At 37.5% G+C, this 13,109-nt stretch overlaps 1 protein-coding gene across 3 annotated transcripts; it reads left to right on the top strand.

The window, feature by feature from the left end:
* The first annotated feature begins 74 nt into the window (after positions 1-74).
* Positions 75-11,616, top strand: LOC127648049 (cell death-inducing p53-target protein 1-like). 3 transcript variants are annotated; one of them, XM_052132633.1, is made up of 6 exons: positions 75-217; positions 3,189-3,261; positions 3,700-3,833; positions 6,214-6,387; positions 6,792-7,059; positions 9,168-11,616. In XM_052132633.1, the coding sequence occupies exons 3-6, from the start codon at positions 3,749-3,751 to the stop codon at positions 9,277-9,279; spliced, it is 639 nt and encodes a 212-aa protein (XP_051988593.1). In that variant the 5' UTR covers positions 75-217; positions 3,189-3,261; positions 3,700-3,748; the 3' UTR covers positions 9,280-11,616. The 3 variants fall into 3 exon arrangements, with proteins under 3 accessions (XP_051988593.1, XP_051988595.1, XP_051988594.1); XM_052132635.1 differs by having other exon boundaries at positions 6,217-6,387; XM_052132634.1 differs by lacking the exon at positions 75-217 and adding an exon at positions 1,871-2,208.
* The last annotated feature ends 1,493 nt before the right edge of the window (positions 11,617-13,109 follow it).

Consider the following 13,109-nt stretch of genomic DNA (forward strand, 5'->3'; position numbering starts at 1 on the left):
TTAAGCCTTCGCCATAGTAGAATAGGTAAAATGAGTAGCGGTATCCACATGGGACTCACACACCTCCCATCTTCCACGTTTACGTCAAATCATTCCAAGCAGCGGATGTTATAGGAAAAGTGGGGCTACTGGAGAGACACAAACGTCAACTTATGAGCTAGAAACCCTTGAAAAGTTCTTCAGCCTGACATTTACAGTAACACCAGGGATTCAGAAGGTAATGGCGCGTTGCGTGCATCGACAGTGTTTCTGAAGCTGGCTGTTGTTTTTGATTTAGTGCGTTGACATGATAGCGTAGCTAGAGCCATCAGACTTTGACTCAGGCCTGTGTTTTCTCATCATTAACTGCGCAAGTATGAAGCGCCGTGGGATCTTATTTTATATATTTGGACCCATGGAAGCTACTACCGCTACCTGGTGCGTTATTTTATGCTATTGCCATGCTTTGCTAATGTTATAATGTAAATGTGCCTAAACCACAGTGCGCTATGTTGGCTAGCCAGGATTGTTGCAGATTTTACTGGACGATTCCGTGCATGCAGCAAAGCGCTCTCTCTACGCTTGCGTACTATATTTGGGGCCAGTGGGCGTATTTTTAGGTGTTCAACCTGGAGAATTGTAACTGTCTGCGTTCAAGATTAGCAACATGAGTTTATAGTATTATGAGGAATCTTCGGGACCATATTACATAGACTTTTAATCATATGTCCTAAATTAAACCCTGAAAATTTCAAATTAGGATCTAAATTTATTAGATTATAGAGTTGGGGGCCGTTCACACCGAAAGCGTCCTTGCGCTATAAAACAAACGCTGGATGCATCGTCACGAATAGCGCAGGACGCAGGTGTCTCGAGACGCGTTTACAGTTTGTTCTTAACAGAACGCGGCGCTCTTGCGCGAGACGATGAAAAGCACCGAGAGACGCATGTTTACATCGAAAAACAACGTAGATGGATGCAATAATGTGTTCGGTGGAACAGCCCCTTGATGAGGGGAATAACTGATTGTTCAAATGCATGCATTACTTCTGTTATAGTGAGTCACTGACAGAAACGTTTAGTAATAATGAGAGCATTAGGTTAGGAAAGTCTTATGTAATCAGTGCAAGCGGGGATAAAACGCAGGTTGGATAATCGCTGGCCTCAGTTTGAGCGCATCGACTCCTCCACAGCACTCCAGAAAAGACGAGAACGCACACCTCTAATGCCCTAATGGCATGCCAGCAACGCATTAAACATGTTGACAGCTACGGCTAATACATTGTACACAGGGCTGTAGTTGGGTATTCCTGGGCCTCTGGCTGTGTATTGCTTTGGGCCCCTTTCATATACAAAAATACAGTTTAGGATTTGTTGTGGGGGCCCCATTGGAACTGTGGGCCCCTAGAATCATTACCACCTCTCATCCTTATAGCTATGGCCCTGATTGTGCAATGACATACAGTATTTGTGACCATTTGTGGTTAGAGTAGCTTTCAGTCTAATGTTAACAAAATGCGAAATAATACAGTATTGTGAATTGGTCTATGAGCTACCCCAACTACACAAACCTAAGACATAAGGCACACATGATATATTTATGCTCCAGATATAGCAGTAGTCACGTGTCTTTATATTCACACTGTCTGAACCATTCCCGCTGGCTGCTGGTAATCATTTCAGGAAAATGCTAATTAGATAATGTGTTGTCAGACCACAACCTGTTTACCTGAGTCTGGGAATGCATCTTTGACCCACTTCAGTCATTTTAATGAAAAGGAGCCTTATTGCTATCTGATTGTAAATATTAGGAGGGAGCCTTAATAGAGCATTATTTGTAATATTTATGTATTTATTTATTGTGTGTGGTGGGTGTTGTTTTGTGCCTATATGCAGTTAAATAATCCTATACCATATGAGGGTGTGGCGATACGGAAAAAAAATCCATACAGTCTCTTCAAAATGGGCGGAAACCAATGAGGAATTAGAAGGAACTTGTATAAAACGCGAGAGAGAGGAGCGGAAGTGAAAAAAAGAAGGGGGAAATAAACTTAAAACTCATAGGTAAACCAAGAGGATAACATGCTACCTGAAGGCCGGGCGCTGCCAGTTGTTCCTGGATTATTCTGTGCGCTAACGAGGCGCGATCGCCAAGTGACGGAGAAATTGAGCTCTGCACCTTTCGCCTGCCTGGTGCAACCTAACTCCAGCCTGTCTCACCTGCCACAGGTATTAGCATTGTCCGTCATCTTTTAACCCCACGCTAAGACTCAAAACTTTTTTCTAGGCTCTGAATATTCAGTGGTGGGTCCGCTACGTAGCCTGCTGCCTGCAGTCAACACACACACAAACATACACGCTCACTACGCACGCACTGCCGCACTGTGACAAATTGTGAAGTCAGAACTGAATTTGAGCCACAATCTGCTTGTTTCCGTTTCTTTATTCATTTGTTTTGGTTTTGTCATTGTGAAAAAAGAGAGAGAGAAAAAAAAATGCTGTTTGAAAAGTGAACATTGAGTTACCGTTTTTTTTCCCCCCTTCTATGTTTTCTTAAATAACATGCTTTCTCTGTAGTTGTTTTGTTCGTTTTTTCCCTTAAAACCTTCAACATATGAGTGTACTTTGTCCATATTCTATGTGCTATTGTGGGTATTGGACAGCATTCATTTTGTGTATCGGTGGATTATATATATATATGTGTGAACTGATTTATTCTTTGACAAGTAAAAACTTGTCTGGCACCCGAGCACTTTGACTCAAGTCAGTTATTCATTTTTTACTTTTATTTATTTGAGACCGCCACCATTACAAGGGCAGTTTATTACAAGTTGTTAAAGAGGTTATATTCAATGCATATTTTACCCAGTGAGTCTATACTTCGATTTTGCTTCCAAATTAGTTAAATTATCTCCATCACCTTGTTCCTGATTTTTTTTTTCCTTAAACTATTATAATGTTTATAATATTTTTTTTAAAATATATTGACACATTTTACAGTGTTTGACATTGGGTTGGGATTTACCCTGGTATTTAATTTCCAAGAATAATGTGCAGTGCCGTTGTGTTATTACTGTAAATATTGTTACTTCAACCTCTAAGGACAAAAACTCTACTCAAACCAGAGATACTGATGATACCACTTGCTGCTTAATTATGAATCATTGCAAGAAGTTAACTTATTTTATTTTCATGTTTTGTTTCTCTAGATTGGTTTTCTAGCTGTTTTGGTGTTTGGTGCAACAAGAGCCTTGATTTGTTGGATCTACCTTGAACTGACAGGTGATGTGGTACCTAACCATTCGGGTTATTGAACAAATTGACATCTGTTATGAGAATTCATATATTTTACTTAATATATGTCATATATTTATTTTATAGTCTATACAATCGACTCATTGAATGCACAAATATGTCATAGCTATATCATTAAGGCCAGTATTTATAATTGTTGCCTTTAGAATTGAGATCCAAGCCTATATGCACTTGCGTTGCCCTACTGACATTTATTAGCCTGTAGTGCAAAGAAAATGTGTTCATTTATTGTTATGGATGTTCTCATTTTATTTCTGGGCTCAGGGGAATCTCGAGGCAGTGTGGGTCTTCAAATCAATGATAATTGGGTGTGCTTTAAATGCCTGGGCAACAGTAGTGACGGGTGGTGCTATCAGATTACACTGTGTGGTTATTGAACTGTCATTCCTTTTTGTCTTCCTGAAGGTAGTGCGAGTGGAGTTCAATTCTCTGGCCCTCTTTTCCAAGAACAAACATGTCCAGTGACCCCCCTCCTCCCTACCCAGGGGGCCCCAGTGCACCTCTTCTCGAGGAGAAAAATGGACAACCTCCTGTTTCAGGTAAATACCTAGATGTTTTCTCATCAGTAGATTTTATCCTTTTTAACCTGCAGACAAACTCACAAAAACATTTAAATGCAGTGCATTGAAGAAGCCCTTCACCCTCATCATTAGTTGGAGCAGAATTTCAAAAAGTTATTCCAGGAAACCATGGAAATTTGTATGAAGGCATTTTCCTACTTTTAAAAACTCTTTGAATTTATCATGGAACCAAAAATAATGTATTGTATGTAGGAAAGCATTGTAAAGCTTTGCCAGGACCAAAGAGAATTTGCAGAATTTAATTTAAGCTCTCATTTTGGGGGGAAATGTTCAGAACTCTGTGAAATAAATTTAAATAATGTAATATTTGTTAGACAGAGTTGAGATTACGGCACTTTTAAGGGTAGCTGAAAGCATAAGCACACAAGTCAAATATTTATTTTATATTTATTAGTGTTTAATAAGTGAACAAACGTGTTGAATGTGTACAAAGGACTAATTGGAATATGGAAGGCTATATGAATAGACTCTGAATTAGGACTGCACAAGAATGACAATAATCATAAGTAAAAAAATTCCCTCTATATAGTAATTGAGATTAATTTTGATGAATTGAATTTACACTACAATGCTAATTTTGGGTGGATTAACTGCCTTTGTATGAAATCTTTTTCAAGCATTGTATAGCCTTCATTCCTCAAAAAAAAAATTATTGACTGACGAGTTTCTAAAGAAAGCTGTTTCTTTTTTGCCATTTTGAACTAATATTGACCTTGAGACATGCCAGTCTTTTGCATACAGTGGTAACACAAAAACAAACACAAAGACAATGTTAAGCTTCATTTAATGAACCAAATAACTTTCAACTGTGTTTGATTTAATGGCAAGTGATTTTTCTAGTGCCAAATTATCAATTTATCATGTTTACTCAAGGATAAGGTGTTTGAGTGATGGCTGCTGGAAATGGGACCTGTCTTGATTTGATAAAAAATGACTTTTTTCAAATCGTGATGGTGCTGATATTTACATCAGTAATGTCCTGACTATACTTTGTGATCAGTTGAATGCCACTTTGGTAAATTAAAGTATCAATTTCCTTCCGAAACATAAAAATCTGTACATCATTCCAAACTTATGGCAACCACTTTGTAAATGTAAGGATACACAGTACTGTGCAAAAGTTTTAGTGAAAAATTTTGCATAGTGAGGATGTTTTAAAAAATAATGACATAAATAGTTTTCATTTATCAATTAACATCATACAAAGTCCAGTGAACATAAAAAAGCAATATCAATATTTGGTGTGACATCCTTTGCCTTCAAAATAGCCCCAATTCTACTAATTACACCTGGACACAGTTTTTCTTGGTTGTTGGCAGATTGGATGTTCCAAGCTTCTTTGATCTATTTAGGCTGTCTCAATTACTTCTGTCTCTTTATGTAAACCCAGACAAACTGAATGTTGAGAGGATTCTCGCAAGTTGAACATCAGTGTTTAATGTGATTCTGAAGCAAACCCCTCCATCACGTATTTGTTTTAGATTTAGCTTTCCATCTGAAACTGGAAATGTTTTTGCAGACTGTGTAGTAGATATAAATGTACGGTTGACAGTGTGTTATTTAATCATTCCTGAGGCTATTGCCTAAGTGCAATTGATTCTCTCTCTGATACACAAACCAGATAATTTCAAAATGCTCTCTGTCATGTTGACTAATAAAAGAAACACAAGAAAGAAAACCATTTATGAAGCATCAAACAGAATTAGTGCATCAGTTTGCATATACCATTAGTGGTCGACCGATATGGTTTTTTTTTAATGGCAGATGCCGATATCCAGAGAGCAGGGTGGCCAATAATGCCGATACAATGCCGATATATCACACAATTGAATACAGTAAATAGCATAAATAAAAAATTGCAAAATCACACACACAACGGCACGTAACAACAAAATGACCCGTGACTGGTCATTTACATGTCTCAGTCGCTTCACATGTAAGCAGGCGATTCTCGGCTCGGAATATCCAGCGATTTATCGGCCTCAGCGATATATCAGTCGACCACTACTAACCATCTTAACATACCTTCTCTCTCTCTCTCTCTCTCTCTCTCTCTCAAAAAGACAGAAAGAGCACTCTCATCTAACACTGTGAGAAAAATTGGAGCGTTGCACACAGATATTTAAATAGCGTGATGTACTTTACACGGGATAGAAACATCTATTCCCTTTGACACTATACCATTGCAACGATGTATATCGCCATACCGCTCAGTGTTTTTTTAAATTATTTATTCAGTTAATTGTGCAGCCCTAATCTCAATTGTTTTATAGAAGTCTAGCGGGTCCATACAGAAGTTCTGCCATTTCTTATCATTTTCATCAAATTATTTCCTCAGCAGCCACGTCTTCAGTAGTGACAGGACCTCCACAGAGACAGCCCCTACCTCCCGAATATGGACCTCCACCTTATGAAGCCACAGTACAACCTGGCTTTGTTCCTCCACACGTCCCAGGCGAAGGTGCAATGCCTAAGCCTATGGCTATGCCTATGCCTATGCCTCATCCCCATGGTGGGTCTGCTAACAAAACTGTATCTGAAGCTGAATATTGAGCATTTCACACATGAACAGAGGAGAGCTACAGTACCAATGCAAAGTTATATTAAAAACCATAGCAGTCAGATTTTTGTGATGTATAAAATCTTGCCAATAGTTAATGCTGGTAAATGTTAATGTAATAGAGGTTAAGGCAATAATGCCAAATAACAAAGCATTACCATTTGGATTTGACTATGGGTATGGCTACCCTGTGCGAAGCTGGTTAGGACAAAAACTATTATAAACAGAAATGCTTAATCGCTTCTTTGCTTTTGTGTATTGCTCCTAAAAAGGACTCATTATAGACAAGATTTACAACTAGATACAATCTGTGTGTAGAAATGCGTTAATCTAAACAAAATTTAAACGCATTCCAGGTGGTTACTACCCCCCCCATGGGCACTATCCTCATCCAATGGCAGAGCACTACGCTCCAGGGCCCAGTCACTTTGCTCCTGGCCACACAGCCACCGTTATCACCCCTCCTGGTGCAGCCACTACTGTGACTGTTCTGCAGGGGGAGATGTTCCAGTCAGCTCCAGTGCAAATGGTGTGTCCACACTGCCAGCAACCCATCATCACCCGCATCAGCCACGACATTGGCCTCATGAATACCCTTTTCTGTCTCTTCTGCTTCTTTGTCGGGTAAGTGGCCATTACAGCACAATGGACTTGTATACCTGGTATTAGCACCCATTTTGGGTGATCTGATCTCAAGTGGTCAGGTGAGACAGATTGCCTTATGAAATGTGTCTCCTGTGACCACTTTTGATCGGATTTCGAGAGGAGGGTCTCTGATTTCGTGACTACACACATCACTAAGAATGTCAGTGTGTCACTGGATTTTTAAAGTGACGAAATGATTAAAAAGGCACAAAGTAGTTCTGTTGGATCTATAGCACCCAGATATACTTATATTTTAATTAAAAACACTATGAGCAAAGATGCATGTCTCTGGTGATTTCGGGCATACTGAATAAGTTTTCTCAAGTCTTATGTAGGGATACACCGATATGATACCTGGATTGGTATCGGCTCCGATACTGATGCTTTTACCCGGATCCGACGATCGCAATTTAAATCCGATACCACACGTTAGTTATGGTTGTTACCATCAAGCTCAAAGAATGACATATAAGACACTTTAAAGCACCATTAAAGTAGTCAATTTAACTTGTGCATTTTGTTCAAAGACTTTTGAAGACATATGATAGCTTTGTGAATCGCAAAAGGCTGTGTTTAATAAATAAATACACAGTCTGCATGCACAGCGTGCTTCCCTTAACGAGTATGTGATATGTGAGCGCTCCACACAAACTTAATCTCAGATGTATTTGTTCAATAGTTCGGTTCGCTTATAACATGCATTGTGAATGGCACTGGATGTGCATTTCACCAGATGTTAAATGAAAAGCAAATTAAACCACTGTGAACTAGCCGACAAACACGCTTCTGGAGTCGTACTAGAGCAGTCTGTCAAAATAAAAGCCAGAGTCAAAATAAAAGCCCAATGAAATTACAATGGAAATGTAGCTCATTGTACAAAGGGGCCATAGTTTGTTGCTGGCAGGCAGTAGATGGCCTTACCCTGCCTCCATCCTTATCCTAAACATTGGAGCCAGCTATGCAGAGTGGCCTGACAGAAACAATGTATGACACCTTTCTCCCATCACGGGAAAGGCATTGTGTAATTAAATTGTATTATTATTATATTTGTAATTTAACAAATTATAAAAAAAAAAATAATATTTAAGTTGACTGGGTTCCAAAAAATTACTGTGATTTGAAAAGTGAGCAAAAAAGAGACCTGAAACCATATAAAAGTCCAGAGAGAAGTTTAAAAAAAAAAAATTTGTAAAAGAGAAATGGCTTCTTTCACTGGAATTACTGTTAATTTTGCTGCTGCATCCAGCAGACTGGTTAAAGTTTTTGATAATAAATAATAATAATTATTACTATTATTATTGACTTATAATTCGTCACATTTGAACTTTTTGTTTAGCCTCCCTTGCAGCTCATAAAAACACGTTGCTTGATCATGAGGAAAGATTACATCAAGAAGTAGATTGGTATGCAGGTGCAGAATTTCATCCTCTAAAAAAGATGCATTCACCTGAGAAGCAGCATAGAAGATATTTATACATTCTTTTAGAGAACAGATCTTGAATATGTATATTTTGTCTTTACTGCACTCGCAGAAGTAAAACCAAGTGAAAAAAATACACGTGTATATACAAAATACACTTTTATATTTAGATACATCCTCTTAAATCAAATCTAAATATCTTATGTTGCTTCTCAAGTAAATGCATCTTGTTTTAAGGATTTTTAGACCATTTTAAATGGAAAACAAGACAAGATCACTTGATAACAATATGATTTATTGCAGAGAATTTCTTTACTTAAGCTTAATAAAAAGTATTTTTCCCTTTAATTCAGTGAATGTCATTTAGATGTATTTTTAAAAGATTAATTTGTCCTCTTTATTGTTAGTAAGCACGTTTAATACAGCCTTTTAAGTTCAATAATCACTAAGCACAAGCTGAATAATCGGTTATGAGCTAATGATTAATCCTTGCAATAATCGCAGAATAGTTGAATAATCGATAATCGATAATCAAAATAATCGTTAGTTGCAGCCCTAATATGCAGCCACATCATCAGTTTAAGGGAATTTGATCTCAGTGGCATCCTGTAAAATGAATGATTTCTAATGACAGCACGTGACTTAATATTTTTTTCTTCTTTTACAGTTGCGATCTAGGCTGTTGCTTGATCCCCTGTATGATTGACGAGCTGAAGGATGTGACACATACTTGTCCGAACTGCAAGGGCTATATTTACACATATAAGCGCATATGCTAACAGTTTATCCAATAGTCAACAATCAGGCTGTGACCTCATTCTAGTGGGTGTTGATAACCCTTTCATTTCCATATGCTCTGTGTTCATTTTGCCCATACCTGACAGCCCATAGTTTTAGCTAGCTCTGATTTTATATAACTATTGATTCTAACACTTAACGTACAGACAACATTATATATTCACTGATGACTCTAAATGAAGCATAGAAGACAAGCAGTGATTGAAGAAGGCATTACGAATCAGTCAATTTTATTTGCACAGTGGTCTGGGCTACAGGGCCTTTTTATTTATTATAGTTTTTTGTGGATTAGTTTAGAGAATATGTAAACATTGTAACTGTGACAAGCTCACGTGAACAATTCAGCTAAATGAAGTTCACTTCAGGGTCAGTAATGTTTGAATTGTAGGAGATATTTTAACATATTACAATGGAAGTCTTTAATGGCTGAGTCTGGGACTAACGCTGTAAAGTCCTGGAGTATTGTTGTTGCTTTTACATGCAATTAAACTTTCTCTATATTTGGCATCTTATGCAAATGTTATAGGGGATAAATTCTTTCACTTTTGTATTTGGTTAATATATTTGATGGTGAGGATTGTTACACATTTTTGTGTAGATTTGTGTAATTTTAGATGAAGGGGTTCTATTGCTAATGGATGTGAATATCCATCTCACCCTTCTTGTAATAATTAACAGATATTAGATAGGTTTCATAAAGCTCATGGTGTAATAACACCAAGCAGTTCATGTCAGGGTCATATTTGTGAAATTTGACCAATACACTTTCACTTTCTTTTTTGAACTTTGAATCAAAATTATCGCAAAGGTGCATCTTGAACCACTATACTTAATGTTTTGTGATGTCAGGAAACTATATGAAAACTGTTTGAGGCTATATATACTGATATCTCGTGTCCAGGTCAATTTACCAGTACTAAAATGGAATTGGTGTTAAAACTTGTCTAAAATTAACATTTAGTCTTTTAATTATCTTTTACTTGTACATAGTAAAGGTGCTTTCTTCAAAAAGGAGGATATTTCTGGTCAGTCTGTTCAAAGCTGCTTTGCTGTTGGAATTCACCAGCATGATGAATCACGCTGCATGACATCACTGTAATCTTGCATAGAGAACTATCGAGCCATATGTCATCTCAGTTCTCTGAGCTCAGCGTGCCACACTGGGCTTCATAACTCAAAGCAGATTAACCGTTCGCTTACTGATATTGTATGCAACAGGATTTAGGGGGTGATTGTCCTGTTCTTTCCTTTTTTGTGGGTGTGAAATTGTAATTTCACTAGAGAGATTGATACATTTTCATTGTCATCTCTAACTATGAGTTGTTTCTTTTGCTACATTTTGTGGATCACCCTAAAAAAATGAAATCTGATCTGTGGTCAGTGCCATCAGCACTTGGCTTAGAATGAATGTTCTGATTGCAAAATACCATTTGTAAACATTACAGTTTGGTCCTGATGTAATTTACTGCTGAGAAGTTACAGAAATCCAAGATACCACATCAGCAGTGCTTGGACATAATAGCTGAATATGGCATTAATTTATACAATTTTTGTAAGATGATGATAATGCAGATATTCTAATGTTTCTCTGGTAGACAATCCGGCAACATTATGGTTGTTTAAGTGTCAAACTTTCCGTTTTCCATTGTAGTGTTCATCATAAATAAACAATTGTAGCGCTCTCTCTGTAAATGTGCATATAAATCTACTGTCTTGTTATATATGGTTTCTTTCTCTCGATCTTTAATTGACCTCGTTTCATAGTTTTTGCACCTCTGCCATAATATGCATACCCAGACATTACAACTAACTGTAATTACTTTTGCTAACTTGTTAGGGCTTGGTTTTTAAAGTATCCAGTACTTAGGAATCCAAATCTCCTATTTGTTTGATTGAAAAATTACCTCATCTCATCCCATGAGCCACAACCTGTATGTAATAAAGGATACCTCTTTGCCATCTACACATACATAACTTAATGGATGTCTATTTGATTATTGAAATAATCTCCTGTCAATATGTATGCATGTTCATTGGGTATACTTGCACAACCCAGGCTGGCTCCCTTTAATCTATTAATCTCTTGACTTCATAGGTCTGCAGGTAAATGCTTTATGAAGTGACTTGATGCTGTGCCAGACAGAGTAGACGTCAAGCTTGTGTTACAGGAATGCAGAATCTGTGATACATACAATGCAGATACATGCATTGAGATTAGTCTGTGGCACAACACATGAGTCCATGCTAAACTGAAGTCTCAAATGTGTATGTTAATCAAAACATATGGACTTGTGATTATTTGAACAAATAAAAAGGAAAAACCATACCAGCTTTTGAGTGGTTGTTTTATTACTCGCACAAAAAAAATTCGGTCCATTTACTTGTTGCATTTATTGCATATAAATAAATGAAAAATTAAAGTGAAAAGTCGGAAAGCAATGAGGCATCTGATGTTCCTAATCCATATGTTGTCATAATCTAGACTTTCTAAATGCTTGATTCCACACACCCTCCAAAACAAATATAAAATCTTGTATGTGAAATCAGTGAGGTAGATTCTCCTATGAGCATTTACTCTGAGCCTAAAACAGAGTCTCTGATTTAGTCTCTCCACTGATGCCCACATTGTGGATTGCAGCATTTGTAGAAAGTTGTCATAGGTTCATCAGCAGTTCTAGTTTGAATCTGCATAAAGTATGCTCTTGGATGCTCACATTTTGGACATGTTTCTAAAAAGAAAAATGAGACAATAAAGGTGATTAAAAGCCACCAGAAAGTGTTTGCAACATCTAAACACTGACAAACATAAAAGTACAACCCCAATTCCAAAAAAGTTGGGACATTATGGAAAATGTGGTAACACTTTAAAATTAGTTTCCATTTGTTAGCATCATTAGGGCTTTTCCCACTGGCGGTACTAAAGCCCGTTTTAGGTACTTTTCCCCGGGCTTATTGTCGCTAAGCACCTAAGGAAGCTCCTACTCCGGGGTAGATACTTTTGGGGTGTATAGGGGCTGTGGGAGGTGCAGCAACCTATGATTGGACAAAAACATGCATTAAGAAAGGACAGGAACTTTCTACCAGCCAAATAAGGGACATTCTAGCTTTAAAAACGAATAATAATAATAATTTCCAGCGGGGCTCCAGCATTAGACACTGCACAGAGATTATATAGGTCCACCTAAAGCTTGTTTTTGTTTACATAGAAAACGACTGAAAAACAGGGCAGACTGACACAAAGACATGTTCGGTGTGAACAGCCCTTAATATGCTTAAAATGAAAACTGCTTTAAAGGGCACCTATTATGGAATTTTGAAAATTACATTTCATGTAGTGTGTAACATAGATTTAAGTGAACAAAAACATCCTGCAAAGTTTTATAAATGAAAGTTCACCATAAAAAAAGTTATTGTCTCTCAAAAGTAGGAGTCGACTCTGAGTCAATGTAATGAATCGTTTTTCCAATGAGTCATTTTCCTTTTCGTTGTGATGTCAAGACGAAAAATGATGAAATTGGCCACGGCCACTTATTGCGCGCGCAGACACCAGGGAAAACTTGAAAACATCATGTCGACAACAAGACATCTGAAGTGCATATCAAAAGCGACCTTTTTTTCACTGCCCAGGGACGAGCATGTGAAGAATCAGTGGCTAGAGTTTATATTTACAACTATACCACACAAGTATAGCCCGAACCTTGTGCTGTGTTCGCGTCATTTTAATGACGATTGTTTTACGAACATGAATGCTTTCAAGTGTGGATTCGCGAGCCGGTTGATACTGAAGGATGGTTTAGTACCAAGTTTATTT

The sequence above is a fragment of the Xyrauchen texanus genome, chromosome 8, assembly GCF_025860055.1.
Source record: "Xyrauchen texanus isolate HMW12.3.18 chromosome 8, RBS_HiC_50CHRs, whole genome shotgun sequence".
Taxonomy (NCBI): domain Eukaryota; kingdom Metazoa; phylum Chordata; class Actinopteri; order Cypriniformes; family Catostomidae; genus Xyrauchen; species Xyrauchen texanus.

Coding starts and splice junctions, on each gene's coding strand:
- LOC127648049 (XM_052132633.1), top strand. CDS start 3,749: ATGTCCAGTGACCCCCCTCCTCCCTACCCAGGGGGCCCCAGTGCACCT. Junction 3,834..6,213: donor TGGACAACCTCCTGTTTCAG/GTAAATACCTAG, acceptor TTATTTCCTCAG/CAGCCACGTCTTCAGTAGTG. Junction 6,388..6,791: donor GCCTATGCCTCATCCCCATG/GTGGGTCTGCTA, acceptor AACGCATTCCAG/GTGGTTACTACCCCCCCCAT.